This window comes from Molossus molossus, unplaced genomic scaffold (assembly GCF_014108415.1).
Source record: "Molossus molossus isolate mMolMol1 unplaced genomic scaffold, mMolMol1.p scaffold_m16_p_4, whole genome shotgun sequence".
Lineage (NCBI taxonomy): Eukaryota > Metazoa > Chordata > Mammalia > Chiroptera > Molossidae > Molossus > Molossus molossus.
Window position 1 is genome coordinate 4806763 of NW_023425377.1, and position 14837 is coordinate 4821599.

General features: G+C 53.0%; 1 protein-coding gene across 1 annotated transcript; it reads right to left on the reverse strand.

Annotated features, from left to right (window-relative positions):
- Window positions 1-8415: 8415 nt before the first annotated feature.
- Window positions 8416-13516, reverse strand: MSX2 (msh homeobox 2). The gene is made up of 2 exons (XM_036241290.1): window positions 13083-13516; window positions 8416-9129 (listed from the first exon to the last, which is right to left on the reverse strand). The coding sequence occupies exons 1-2, from the start codon at window positions 13459-13461 to the stop codon at window positions 8705-8707; spliced, it is 804 nt and encodes a 267-aa protein (XP_036097183.1). The 5' UTR covers window positions 13462-13516; the 3' UTR covers window positions 8416-8704.
- Window positions 13517-14837: the final 1321 nt, after the last annotated feature.

A 14837-nucleotide genomic window follows, 5' to 3' on the forward strand; every position in this document is an offset into this window, starting at 1 on the left:
TCTAATTGCGTCTTTCCTTCTAAAACCTCACTTCCTCCCCCTCGCTTGTTTCTTGCAGGGGACAAATCAGTTTCTTCTCATCAAATTGGACTGTGGCTTAGTGGTATCACGGCAGGGCAGAGATATCCCTAACCCTAGGAATAATTTAGACCTGCACGTCTTTTCCCAAAGGTGGGACCACCTCCCACTGCCCTGTGCCAGCAGCCTTGGGGAAGGGGGGCATTGACGTGGCCACAAGATGCCCCGCCCCGAGCCCCCACCCACTGGGATGACTTCATCGCACAGTTGCATTCCGGGAATTTTCAAGTCCGAGATCATATTCCCCACACCCACCCCTGGGATTTTTTACGTTGTCTTTTTGGCTCCTCTCTGTTCCCATCGCAAAACAAAGGGAAATCCAACCGGAAAGACTAGACGGGGTGGGCGGCTGATGTGGTGGGAAGGAGGAGGAGGTGAACACTTTGCAGCCCTCAGACTTTCCCTAAATTGGCCAATTTCACATCAATAAGTGCCTCATCCATCACCACCACCTTTCAGGTGATTTTCTGTGATGGGATTTCGGGAGGCACTTAGCGTCTTATATACAATTTCTTTACAAAGTCAGTTTTTCCATCATCGGGCGTTCTCAGCACTGAAATAAAAATAGGCAGAGCTTTGCTGCTAAAATAGCTCTTTTTATATCAGGCCCCTCAATCCAGAAACCCCCTTTAGAGGCCTGTATGCTTTCTGAGTCCACCAGGAGAAGGAGAGAGAGAGAGAGCGAGAGAGAGAGAGAGAGAGAGAGCGAGCGCTAGACAGACAAATGTGTAATCCAGCGAGGACTTAACCTCACCCTGGCTTTGCTTCCTTGCTGTGTGGCCTTGGGGAAGTCACCTCACCTTTCTGAGCACCCCTTGTTTTCTTTTTATCCTCACACAAGGACATTTTTCCATTTTTTGTTCAGATAGAGTGGGAGGGAGAGAGAGGGAGAGAGAGAGAGAGAGAGAGAGAGAGAGAGAGAGAAACATCGATGTGAAAGGAACCCATCGAGTGGCTGCCTCCTGCAGGACCAACCAGGGCCGGGGACAAACTGCAACCGAGGTACGTGCCCTTAGCGGAAGCCAAACCCGGGTCTCTCTGGACCGCAAGCTGACGCTCTAACCGCCGAGCCAAACCAGCCAGGGCTCACCCTTTGTTTTCTATGACATGGGGACAATTATAATACCTACATATTGCCTGGGGGGGGGGGGGGCAAACGACGATGAAAGTATTTTGGACACTGGAATATATTTTATAAACAAAGATAAGGGATTAAGAGAGGGCATAGAATAAAGGCAGTCAAAGACCAACTTTAGATGACTCTCATCCCTTTCATCTTGTTTTTTTTTTTTTTTTTAATTTAGAAGAGCTCTTAATAATAAGAGCTGATAATAACTATAACAAAATTCTAGGGAAATAAGCATTACATCATAATTGGCAATGTTTTCTTTTTAGTGGAATATAAAATGCATATTATAATTGATGGTATCTGCAATGAGATGAAATACATTACATATATATATGTATGTATGTGTGTGTGTGTGTGTGTATATATATATATACATAAAATCACTGACTATTCTAGGTATGCATGTTGTATCCGGCTTTTTTTCACTTCACGTTTAATGTCAATATTATTGCAAACTGACTTAAGCCATTTGGCTTCATGCAGTAAGAAGTCAGTGTCACCCTCTTCATCGATGTTCAGATGTACAAGTATTACCTCCCCATGAATGGTAAACTACAAAAGGTATAGACAGGACGGGCTCTTTTTAAATTATTTTTTCCTTTACTGATTTTAGAGAGAGAGGAAGTGAGAAGGAGAGAGAGAGAGAAACATGAAGTGGCGCCCCTCTGCATGCCCTCACTGGGGATCGGGCCCACAACCTAGACACGTGCCCTGACCTGGAAGCAAACCGGCGACCTCCTGGTGCATGGGGTTGATGCTCAACCTCTGAGTCACACCGGCGGGACCAGAATGTGCTCTTTGTAAGGCAGAAGCTCTGGGTAAGAGCAGGCTAGTGTACTGGGCACGGCTGCAACTGACCGGGCTTCTGGGCGCTGAGCTCACCAGTTGCGGTGTCCCTCTCTGGGCGGTGTGCTCTGAGGGTTACTCTCCTGAGGTGTAAGAGGGAACCCCCAGTTCCTGACTCTCAGGGCTGCCCTGAAGGCAAAGAGTGAGAATGGGGGTGAAGGCCGGCTCTCCGGGGGAGACAGGCCAGGGCCTCAGTGAAGAGCAGCTGCCGCTAACTCACATCAGGGCTTCGGCCCCAGTGTCCTCGTCTGGAAAACGGGGATGAAACGGGGATACTTGGCAGACTTGGCGCCGGGAATCAGTAATCCCATGAGAAGTCCGTGGCTGAAGGTGCTGGCCGCACACCTTGGAGCCGGGCCCCAGGTCCGTGTGCAGCCTCTGGGAGGCACTATTGCCCTGTGCTCTCACCCTTGGCCTGTGGGATTACCGGGTCGCAAGGTCACTTCCCAGCTGGGCCACTGCCTACATTTGCCACCTCGGACAAATCTTGGAGAAACCGCCATCGGTTCCCTTAACTCCAATGGAGCCGGTGACACCATCTCCGACTGGTGGTGAGACTCCCAGGAGCTGAGGAGTGTAAATCGCCGAGCGCCAGGCTGGCATGAGGGAAGCGCCCTGGAAAAGGGGACTGTTATTATCTGCTGGGCTTGCTCCTCCGGGCGGCAAGGTGTAAGTTTAACGACGGGGGGCGGGGCGGGGGGGCCGCGGGCGCCTGGCCGGCGGAGCTCCCTGGGCCCGCGGAGCGGCCGGTGTCAGCGCGCACTTATTGACGGCTGGTATTTGGGGAGTAATTGAGCGCGGCGGCCGGCCCGGGGCGAGAGTGGGCCTCCACGAGCAATTAAATGTGATTAGGCCGAGACCTTCGAGATCCAGCTGCGTGATTGATAACCCGGCCGCATTCCTGCCGGGCCCGCGACATCAAACGGGCTGCCGGCGGCGGGCGGGGCCAGAGGCCGCGCGGGGACTCGGCCCTGCCCGGCCTGGGGCTGCCCTTCTCGCCCGCGACGCCCACGGCTCCAGGGAGGGACCCGGGGACGGCCGCTTCCTGCTCGGGGGTCTCTCCCGGGCTCGCCCGCCAGGTGCAGAGGGGCGGGCAGGGCGGCGAAGCGACGTGGCGGCGACGGGCCCCTGCGCCCGGGCGCGGCGCGCGGGGCTCCCGGAACCCGGCGCGAAATCGCTGGAACCGGGCAGAGGGTGGGATCGGAGACGGGACGGGGGACGGTGACAGCGCCCACGAGAAGGAACGGAAAGCCGAACAGGATGAGGAGACGCACAGGGGGAGCAGAGCGACAGGAGAGGAGAGAGGAGAGAGGAGGAGGGGACCGGCCTGGACCGTCAGAGGCTGGAAAAGAAGAAGGTTAAAAAGATATAAAGAGGGATAGACGTGGGAAAGAATGAAAGGAGGGAAGAAGGAAATCACGGAGAAAAGGAAAAAGGAATAAGAACGAGGAGGCAAGAGAGTAGGAAACTAAAGATGAGAGCGGGAAACGGGACAAAAGAATGTGGAAATAGAGGAGAAAGAAGGAAGAAAACAGAGCAGACAGAGCTGGCCTGGGTCCCGGGGTCACTTTTCCAGCCCGCCCCCACCCCCCGCCCCCTGCCAGTCCCTGCTTGTCTCCAGCAATGTCGTGCCCTGAGCCTGGTGCCCGGGACCGCTGGCGTTTGCCCCCCAAAGCCTGACTCCAGCCCAACCTCAGCCCCAGGCCAGCTCCTTCCCCTCCAGGCTGCAAGAGGGGCATCCCTCCCCGGAGCCCTGAGTGAGCGGTGGGCTCCCTGCATCTCAAGCCTGGGTCCCCCAAGCTTTAAATCACAAGTTGGAGGTACTGGGGGTTCCCGGGCCTGTGCCGGGGGTTCCCTGGAGTCTCTGGAGCCAGGGAACAGTTTCTGTCTGTGCTGACTCCACAGACAGGATCAAAACAGCATGAAAGAAATCAGGGAGACCGTCGGCAGGAGCCGGACTTCTAAACCCCTTCCGCCCCCATAGGCTTCAATATTAAAACCCCTAGGAGCCTCAGACACTGTATTAATTAGTGCAACCACCCATGAAAAGTTGGGTTTGGAGCGGCATTCTTTGCCCTGTGTGAAAAACCAAGTCTAATAAACAATTGTTAAGTTGGCCTGTTGCCGCTGGTAAATTACATAGCATTAAAAAAATAATGCTTTTCATATTAGGCACTAATTAAAGGTTGGGACAGCTTTAAAACAAGAGAGGGAGGGGGGAAATCAAAGAAAATATAAAAATGTTCTTTCAAGAGTTATGGGAGGTTAATAAAGTATGTCTGTTAGAGTGAGTCTACTTTGCCCCTAGCTACAGCCAGGCTGGAGCCGCCACAATTGGGTCTCAATAAGATAATGATATTCCTTTCTCTGCTATTAAAAGCCTCCCAGTGCAAACTTAAAATGATTTATTTAATTTAGGAAATTATGAGGTGTAACTTCAAAGCCCGAGCCGTTAGTAATGGAAAATACCAGGTTGTTTAAAATTATAATAATAATTGTTTGGGACATCAAAGTGTTTTCATCAACAAATGCAGAGGGGTCCGGAGGAGGTTGGACAGAGTCAGAGGAGGTAGATGGGGTTTGGATTTGATTATTATGAACCTTATCAGGGCAGGGTTCAGGGTTCCCGCAGCCTGGTCCCCTGTTCTGCTTTGAAGCAGGGCTATTTTGGAAAGTAATTTTCCTGCTTTTTATTTAGTTCCTAGCAGGGAGGAGGTGAGAGGGGTTTGGGGGTGGGAGAGGGGTAGCGGCATCCAGGACTTGACAGCCAGGCGACTTTTCCCCACTGATCCCCGACCAACTTCATTAAAGATGCCTGCAGCATCACCAACCTGGAAAAATGGTTTTACTTAACATTGACGGGGGGACTGGCGCACTCAGCCTGTGATTTCGGGGAGGGTGTATGTGACATGGCTTCTTTTATACATGAGGTTTATGTTTATTCCGCACCCAGCGGAGAAGAGGGAGTGGGGGTGGGGGGATGGCCTCTCCAACCCGTGGCAAATGCGCGGCTTTTATAGTAAAGAATGGCCGTGGGAGTTTTCATCGGACAGACAAGGTTCTGCTCAAAGGCAGGCTCCTCTTTTCAGCGGGCGCAGGCAGCCGGTCCGCTGCGCTCTGAGCTGGGCCTCTGCCTACCTGCGGCCCTGCCCGCGTCGCCTCCCGGGGCTCCCACCCTGAGGCAGATGGTTAGGCTGAGCCCCAGGTCCCAGGAGAGACAGAAGTTGGGTCCTGGGTGGGAAGCCCTCCCCCCACAGCAATACGGGGTGGCAAAAGGGATCCAGAGAGAGGCCCTAGACCTGGGCTCTCGTGGTTTCAGGGTCTGGACAGCTCTGCAGGCCCTGCATCAGGTCTGAGAAGGCCCCTGCATTGCCGCCTCTTGGCCAGTCCTCATGCCCACCACGGGCTGAATTCAGGGGCTGCCACACACCAAGCCCTGTGCCCTCAGTGAGCCTCGGTTTCCTGAGCTATAAAATGTCAGGGATAACACCTCCCGCCGGGGATGCAATAACTACATGAGATGGATGAGAAAATGTCTAGTTCCACACTTAGCAGGAGCTCAGAAAATACGCTTTCTGCCCCCTTCCCTCCCCTTTTCTGAAGGCGAGCTGAGCTTCTGGAAGGGTTGGAGGAAAGCGGTGCGAGTCCGCGGGCGAGCGGCTGTGCGCCAGGCCCCTGGTCGCCCGGGCAGGAGGGCCAAAGCCCGGGCAGGAGGGCCAAAGCCCGCACGCGGGCAGCTTGAACTCCCCAGGCCCGGCTCCTGGTCCCGGTGAGGCAGGGTCCTCCTGCCGCCGCAGGCTGTTAGTCTGGTCTCTGAAGGCACACCAGGCCTCCCCTAAGCGGGACCGCGGTGACAGCGGGCGAACCCAGCTCTCGGCAGGAGGTGGAGGGGATACCGAGCCAGGAGCACCGCCAGGCCGGCGGATCTCTCCCCACGGCTGGTGCACCGCAACCGGCTCGGCCCTCAGCTCGGGAACCCCGTCCCCCTGGTAGCGCTGCGTATGTTTGAACCTGAGCAACTCTTCCCTTCTCCAGACTTGTTTTCCTTTGGGGTTGGGGGCTTTGGGGTAATGCGCAGTTGCTCAGGCGGCTCCCAGTTCACCCCCCTGGCCACGCGGGACGCAGCCGCGTTTCTCCGAATGGCACTCTGGTTAAGGACCCCTTCTTCCCGGGGGCAAGCCCAGTCTTAGCCCGAGCACCGGACATCTCCAGATCCCCGACCTGCACTCAGCTCGCCAGGGGCGTTGGGGTCCCAGCGGCACCGGGAAGCTTGGTGGACGGGCTAATTGGGGATCCAACTTTTGGCCTTTGACAAACGCATCCCTTAAATGAGGAAGGCTGGATTCGGATCTGGGGCTTGAAGGCCCATCCAGATGGCAAAGGCACACACTTGGGGAGGCTTGGGACACAGTGGGCTTAGCTTGGGAATGGAGCTGCCCAGCGGGAAGAAATCGCCCCCCTCAGCAGTTCTCGGGTTTGGATCACTCATCGCTGGGGCCCGGAGACCTGAGACTCATGGCCCGACCCCTGGGAGCCACTGCCAGGCCTCCACACTGGGTGTCCTCAAAATAAAAAGCGTGACAAAAATGCTAGTTGTTGTTTGTGCCAGGGGTCCACCTCCCCACAAGCTCTTGGTTCCCTTTGGCCCCCATTTCCAGGGTTAATGATGCCTCTCCTACTGGTGCAACAGAAAACAGAATTAAGATGCTTCTCGGCCTCCCCTACCCATTACCAATTTACTTTAATAGTGGTGCCTCCAAGCCCAGGCCCGGCCTCTTCTGTATCCCGTGGAAAGGGGCTGGAAAGCAAAAGGGACTTGAGCCACTGTCCCCCTTCAAACCACCCAAAATAGTATGTGTTCAGGGGCCCCCTCAGGAAGAAGCTGGGAGGGTAAAGGGGGCCAATGTGACGCCCGGGAAAGAGCATCTAGTTACCATCCACATTTGCAAAGAGCCCTAGGTTCCTTTTCATCAGTTCGGAGTTTGTTGTTTAAATAGATGGGCAATTTCAAGTTCAAGATTTTCCCTTGATCATCCACAAAGCACTGGGACGCCGCCGGCCCTCCCTCCGCCCCAGGCCTCCCCAGCTCCTCTTTCTCGGGGGTTTAAAAACCTCCACTTCTTTTCCAAGAGTAACCCAAGCTGCAGAGGAAGTATTTCCAAGTATTTTGCTATTTTCAATGGACTACCCCCCACCCCAGGCTGAATCTGGCTGTAACTCTTGATGGATTCACATTAAAATAATAATAAAAATCACCAGCCCCCCGCCGCATTTGGGTGGCATTTATAAGCTAAGCCCAACTAAGAACAGAGTAAGAACGCCTCTTAAAAAAAAAAAATTTGAATTTGGACAAACTTTACTGCAATAAAACAAATGTTTAATTTAATTCAGAATAAGAGATAAGAAATAACTCTTCAATAAAATATATAAAATTATACAAGTCACCCTTTCAAAGGGATAAAGTAGACTGGTTGGGAGGGTGGGGTAGGGAGAGGCGGGTAGGAAGACGAAATACGGGAGCTGAAAGGGCTGTGTGACACCATTTTTAGCAAGTCAAAACATGGCTTTACCCTCTGCCCCCAGCATGTTAAAAAGTATATAAATTTCCCTAATACGTTTAGCACATACAATAGGTACACACACAGAGAAAGCATGATTTTTTTTTCCCCTTTCTGGATCTATTAATTGTTCAAGAATATTTAGCATATAGGTAATGGTTACAAGACTTTTTTTTTTTTTTAAGCAGAGAATTAACTACACCCCCTCCCCCTAAATCACTTTTGCAGTGTGAGGATCGACGTACCTAGTATTTCACAGAAACCATCAATTCCTCCCGACATGCTTTTGCTTTTTACTCTCCAATGATCTGAACTGGAGTTCAGCAAGTCTTGAGAGGAATTAGGAAGTACTTCCTTTTTCCACCTTACCCCAGCTAGTCTTCTCATGCCCCTTTTACTGATCTTCCAAAAAAAAAAAAAAAAAGTAAAACTTTAACTGGGTAATAATCTGCGTAACAATGTAGCAATGTGGATGGGGGGAAATGGGGCCCAATAGGGTAGCATCTAATTAGTTTGTAGGTAGCATCTAATTAGTTTGTAAGGCACGAAGACTGCAAACGGGGGTGTCCCTGGCAGGCAGGAACCTCTCCATACCCACTGTCTAGGCACCGTGTCCAATTCTAATCATTGTTCTCCTGAAGCCAAAGCCAATCATCCCCCCAAAATACCACATTTAGAAAATAATTTGTCTCCCCCTCTAAGATAAAAACAAATGAACGTAAGCAGTCTCTCTTAGGTGATATATATAAAAAAGTATATATGCATATAAATTTTGCCTTTCGAAGTAATTTGAATTTTTATGTCTGCTGTATAAAAATGTATCCTATTTTCCTATATATATTTATATATAAAACCGTCAGAGCCAATCTTTGTGAGAAGGGGCGCCTGGAAGATAACACCAAGAAAACGGGGCTTGGTGTCTCCAGCCTAAAGAACCAATGTGCACAGTGTCTGTGGCCCTGTCAGCCTGGCTGCTTAGGATGGCGCAGGCCGGGTCTGCAGAGCAGGGCTGCTGGCTTGGCGTGGCTTCCTGGAGAGGGAGGGGAGCCCACTGAAACAAGCATCCCTCTTGGAGTCTGTTGAGCAGTCTTCCTTAGGATAGATGGTACATGCCATATCCGACTGGAGTCGCATAGAGTCCGACGGGCGGGATGGGGAGCACAGGTCTATGGAAAGGGTAGGACGCTCCGTATATGGATGCTGCTTGCAGGGGCGAGTTGATGGGGAAAGGGAGGCTGAAGCCGGAGGGCAGCATAGGTTTGGCAGCCATTTTCAGCTTTTCCAGTTCTGCCTCCTGCAGTCTTTTCGCCTTGGCCCTGCGGTTCTGGAACCAGATTTTGACCTGGGTCTCTGTGAGGTTCAGAGAGCTGGAGAACTCGGCGCGCTCTGCGATGGAGAGGTACTGTTTCTGCCGGAACTTGCGCTCCAGAGCCAGGAGCTGGGACGTGGTGAAGGGCGTGCGTGGTTTCCGGTTGGTCTTGTGCTTCCGCAGGGTGCAGGTGGTGGGGCTCATGTGTCCTGCAGGGCAGAGAGGGAGGGAGTTAGCACCGCAAGTGGCCTTGCCTCCAGGTGTGTGCGTGCCAGGGCCTCCCTCCTCATCGTTCAGAAATACCTCTGTCAAAACCAGGTGTGGGGTTCTGGGGGGTGAGCAGTAGGATGGAGAAGGACCATATTTAAATGGATAAATTGCTTTATTTAAAAAAAAAATTGAGGCTTTTAACAAAATGCTTGGGGATTTCATGGTGTAATAGAACTTTCTATATGGGAAACCAACAGCCTTAAAGTAATGGAAATAGAACACCTAGGAACAGATGCTGGGTAAGTCAAGGGAGCTGAGTGGTCTCTGAGAGCAAAACCCCATCGCTTCTGGGCTTAATTTCTCTGGTCTTTAAAATGGGGGGGCCTGAGGCCCTGGCCGGGTAGCTCAGCTGGTTACTGTGTTGTCCAAAAAGCCAAGGTTGCAGGTTCAATCCCTGGTCAGGGCACATACAAGATCAATCAATGAATGCATAAATAAGTGGAACGACAAATCGATGTTTCTCTCTCTAAAAAGAAAAAAGTAATCAGTAAAATGGGGGGTTTGGAATAATCCTTACTTCCCTCGGATGCTGACATAATCACACATGAGAAAGAAAATGAAAAGGGTCTTATAAAAAACAGGGGTGGGTCCCCTCTCTGCATCAGGACCAGTTGGCCTGCACCAGTGGTGCATCCATGAAGGATAATCGCGCAAACAAGGCCTGTGGTGAATGAACAGCATCTTGGGATGGAGAGGCCCCACACAGTAAACCACCACAGCTGTCATTCCATCCAGACTACAGATTATAAAACCTGAACATCATTTTACAGATGTGGGATCAGCTTTTTTGGCCGGGTGCTTCTGTAATATAAACTTTACTAAGAAGGAGAGAAAAATTAGCTCGCCCATAAATGTAAATGTCAGGGGGATCACGCTGCCTCTGAGTTGAGAGCATGTGATGACATCTTAGTCATCTCTACCCATCTATGGTTTAGAGCCAATGTGTAAATCATTAGTTTGCGACCAGGATTTAGAAAGAGGGAATAACAAAATAAAGGTACGCCAACAGCATCCAGACTCCATATTTAAACTGGATTCAATTATAGGAAGTCACAGGACAGGGCGCCCTTGTGGGTCCATAGCCATCTGCTCACTTGGGGCTTCTTTTCCTCAAGGGGAGGGGTGTGGAGCTGGAGGACAGATTGCTAAACAATTAATTTGCTGTATTTGGCTTTTATGAGCTATGCTAATTTTCCAAATGTAGCCACAAGGACTCAAGGGGAGAATGTCACATTTCTTGTTTTGTTACTTTGGTGGCCCAAGAAAGAGTTTACACTTCTTACTTGAGGGTGACACAGCACAAGTCCCAACCCAGCCTCCATCTCCAACAAGAAACGTATCCGTCCTCGTGTGATAGGACTAACCATCACTAAGTGACTAAAAAGAAAGAGACAGTGGGTTCTGCCATCAATCAGAAAACCAGCAATCTGGGAGATGGGTGGGTAAGAAACCACCACAGAAGGGTACCTTTTGCATATGCTAATCCCTAAGTAAACCAGGGCACCTGCTCTTTAATTTACAAATAAACTAACCACACCATCTGAGACTCCAGGACCTGGGAAATCCGCAGCCCTCCCAACCTGGCCTGGCTCTGGAGGACCAAGCTGTGTGGGCTCAGATACCAAGCTCTCGGCGTCTGCTTGTTCCTGTTCTGAGGCTGGGAGCAACTCCGGCTCCCGCCTGGTCCTTCTGGCCGCTCCCGGGGGCTGCGTTGGAATTATGAAATCCAGAAGACGGGGATCGCACACGTGCATCAAAGCCATCAAGTTAGGAGGCTTCCTCCAGGCCCACCACTCCTCCCCCCACCCCCCATTTTAAACCAGCCAGAGGAAGGATGCGATTATACAAAGCAAAACAGCATTTATCCTACTTCCTCTGAATAACAAAACCAGGCCCAGGCGGGTGGCTCCCTCCCGCCGCAGGCTCCCTAGCCAGGAGCTCCCAGGTCGGCTCCTGCCTCAGTGTTCCCTGGGCCATCTCCAGGCCCCAGGCACCGATAACCCACTATTTGTTTTAAAATTAAATCCTTTCTCAGAATCTCCAGTTTTTCTCCTGGGAAGGTCACATCCAGGGCCCAAGACTGATTTATTCAGTAGGGAAGCTGGATTACACTTTGTGGTGGGGATGTTTACAGAGTCAACGGGGAATTGCTATCCCCAAACCCAGAGGCCTAAGGAAGTGGGATTTCTGACCTCTGGACACCACCCCCTGGAAGGCCTGAACCCTTAATGTGCTGCAGGGCATTGACCCGGGCCTCGGAATACGTGGGCACTCATTATTTGTCGACATACGAACTCCTTTCAAGTTCCTGAGCCTCTATTTCCCCACCAATAAAATGGGTAAATAGTACTGATCACGTTGTGAGGTTCGGAGTTAAGAGATTTTAGAGTGTCCAGAGCCCTGTCGCTCAACGTTTGCCAATTTCTTTTGGTCAAGCCCAAACTCGGTGTGTGAGATTCCTCTGAAATCTGCTGAAACGTCCTCCTGTTACTAGGAGGCCAGCGGCCGCCACAGATCAGATAAGATAATACGGTTTAAAGTGCTGTAAAGCACTGAGCAAACTTGTGTTTAAATTCTTTGAGTCCTTAATCTCCACACCCTTTGAATCTTTTAGAGTTTTGATCAGGGTGGAGATGCCAGAGGGGACAGCCACCGGCGCCTGGGTATATGGCCTTGTTTTATTCCCAAATGCTGTGGGCTGACGATGGAAATGGGGAAGAGGTGGTTCTCCTCGCTCTGGGAAAAGTCCCTCCACAAGCCCCCTCTCGCCCACCTTTCCTAGAGGAACAGTGCGGGTGGAGAACTCTTAAAGACCAGGACACAGAAGTAAAAGGAGCTCCGGGGAATGACTTCTCCAAATGACAAAGGATCCAGAGCCCCAAAATGGATGCTAAAGTTGGAGGAGACATTAGCTCTCCCGGGCCTGACTCTCCGTCCTGCCTCATCGGCAGGAAGCGGGGTGCAGATGTGCAGACCTCTGCTGGGTCTCTCTGGGGAGAAGGGTCCAAGGAGGCTGGGGGCAGCTACAGAGCTGCAGGGCTAGGTCACCGGGGCCCCAGCCCAATTCAGCCATTGTTGGTGACCGGCAAGTCAGTCCCCTTAAAATCCAGTCTGGGTGTCTGCGGAAGGGGATCACCATAGGTCCCTCGCCTCTGCCTGCACTTCGGGGTCCCAGTAATGACTGGGATCTGGGGAACTAATGAGCATCACTGTGAACTCTCACGCGCGGCTGGAATGCTGTTAATTATTACTCTGAGCCAAGCGGCGCTCTCTGCGTTTCAAGCCCCAGCCCGCTCCCAGCGAAGCTCAGGACCTCACCAGTGAGGTGCTGGCTGCGGGGACGGTCTTTCCACCCCGCATCGGTCTCTGCCACCTTCCCTTCGCGGGATCCTGCTTCGACGCCCGCAGGACCCGTGGAAGATAATGATTTCCAGCCAATATCGGGTTAGATTTCAGTTAGCTCATCTTTAAACTCCAGGAGGGCACACCTCGCAGGGCTGTGAACTTTACACCCAACTTCACTCCCCAGGCAAGAGACCCCGGTGGGCAGTGGGGGGAAAAAAAGGCCAAGTGGCCGAAGTGCAGGGCTGGGGGCTAGAGAAACCGGTAAGCGAGTGACCCCGCAAACCCAGCGAGGGTCCGTGCCCTCCACAGGCCAGCGAGTCCGCAACTGTGTGCGACACTTTGCACGGCGAGGGGACCCGGATCACGCGCTGTGCCCACGGGGTGTCCTGGATGCAGCCGGCGCGCGGAACTCTGGGGTAACAAGGGGCCCCAAACAGCTGTGCCTGCTCTCCGGGGAGCACAGTGCAGAGGGGTCTCCGCACCCCGGGCCTGGAATCCAGCCCGGCTCCCTCCAGTCCCCCTCGTCCCCGCCCGCGCGCGCACTCACTCGGCGGCGGCGAGTATCTGCCGGGCTCCTGCATCCACGCCGCTCCGTCTTCCGAGTTTTCCGACTTGACCGAGGCGGTCTCGAAGGGCTTGACCAGCGACCCGGGGCTTTGCGCTTCCCGGGCGCCGTGTCCCGGCAGCAGCAGCGGCCGCAGGGGGGCTCCGGCGGAGGCGCTCTCGGCTGGCCGTGGGGACGCCTCCTTGGGCGGCTTCTTGTCCGACATGAGCGCCTCCACGCTGAAGGGCAGGCTGGAGACCTTGACGCGGCGCTCCTCCGCAGCCCCCTCGGCGCTCCCGGGCCCGGGGCCCGGCCCGGCCACCATCGCCGGGCCCTCCTCATCAGACGAAAACAGGTCATTGCCTTTGGACGGAGAAGCCATGACTTCTCTGCCCCACGTAGCTCCCGGTGCGCGACTCGGCTGGCAGCCCGGCAGCGGCGACTCAAACTTTTTGGGGGGGAGACGGGAGGGGCGCGCCGGCAGCCGAGCCTTTCCTTGGAGGGGAAGTGGGAGACTCGGATCAGCCAATCCGTGCCGACCCTGACGCTGACGTCACGAACGCTCGCCTACCATTGGCTCTTCCGGCTGAGGCTGGGGCCTTCCCCCCCTCCCCCCTGTTTGAAATAAATTAGGAGTTAATTACAGGAGCAGTCAGCAGAGTTGTTATTAGGCGATCCCTCAAGGGTTATAATCACGCCAAAACTGAAAAGTCCAAGGCGTAATTAAGGCCGATTATTTAAAGAGGAAGTTCTCCGAGTCCCATTTCTTCTCTGTTTTGACCCCTCTTTTGAAAAGGTACCCCGCGTCAGTATCATCCCTCCCCGCCGCCAGAATGCGTTTTAAGTCTGCAGCCGACATTGCAAAAGCATGTAGGAAGCGCCTACTGTGCGCCGAAGCTGGGCTGACTTTCCAACTAGGGGAGTCAGCACTGAACCGAGCCAGCCTCCCTTGCTAAAGGGAATAACACACGCAGGGCACTTAGACCAGCATTTCGCTCTTAGGAAGAAGGGCTCAAGGGCGTCCGCTATTACCCTAAGTCCCCTGGAAGAGGAGAGGCCGTGTCCAGCCCGAGAAGGGGTCAGGGGTTGCCCTCTCCCTAACAGTTCCGACTGGACAAATTAAACCAGGGGTCCCCATGTCTTCCAGGCGAAAAGAAAACCAGTGTCCTGAGAAACTTGGAGCCTGCGTGTTCTCTTTTCCCCGAACCTCCTTTCTGGCGGAATCCTAGCCGACCTTTTTCGCCAGCCGGCATGCATTGTGGGTTTGTCTGAGCCTATGTTTGTTATGTGTGTATGGGTGCCAGGGTTTGCCCTCGAGGGGAAGGAGAAGGGAAGAAAAGGCACGATCCTATCTAATGCCTCCCTCCCTCTTGCAAATCTCAGAAATACAGGGTTCTAAGTTTGCACACCCCAGGCCTGTGAACCTTTTGGGGAAGCACAATTTTATTCATTTATTCATTGCACCTAGTTTTAAAAAGAAAGAAAGAGAGAAAGAAAAAGAAAGAAATCTCTACTCCGCTCCAAATTATACCCTGGTAATTACACCTCAAACCTTATTGATGACTGTCTCAGTCCCCGGACGGGGAAAGCGAGCTTCAAGGGCACAGAGGCCTGGGACCTCTGCAGGCCGCTGGCCCAAGACCCATGGACTCAGAGGACTCTTCCCAGGCTGCAGCTGCTTTTCCCTATATCGGAACCATTTTGCTGTGAGTGAGGAGGTAAATAGAAGTCTCCCAGCTCGGGGCCTTGCATGCAGCC

Bases quoted from the DNA above. Each gene is read 5' to 3' on its own strand.
- MSX2 (XM_036241290.1), bottom strand. From the start codon at position 13,461: ATGGCTTCTCCGTCCAAAGGCAATGACCTGTTTTCGTCTGATGAGGAG. The intron at 9,130-13,082 runs GTGAGTGCGCGC...TCTGCCCTGCAG, and splicing joins CAGATACTCGCCGCCGCCGA to GACACATGAGCCCCACCACC.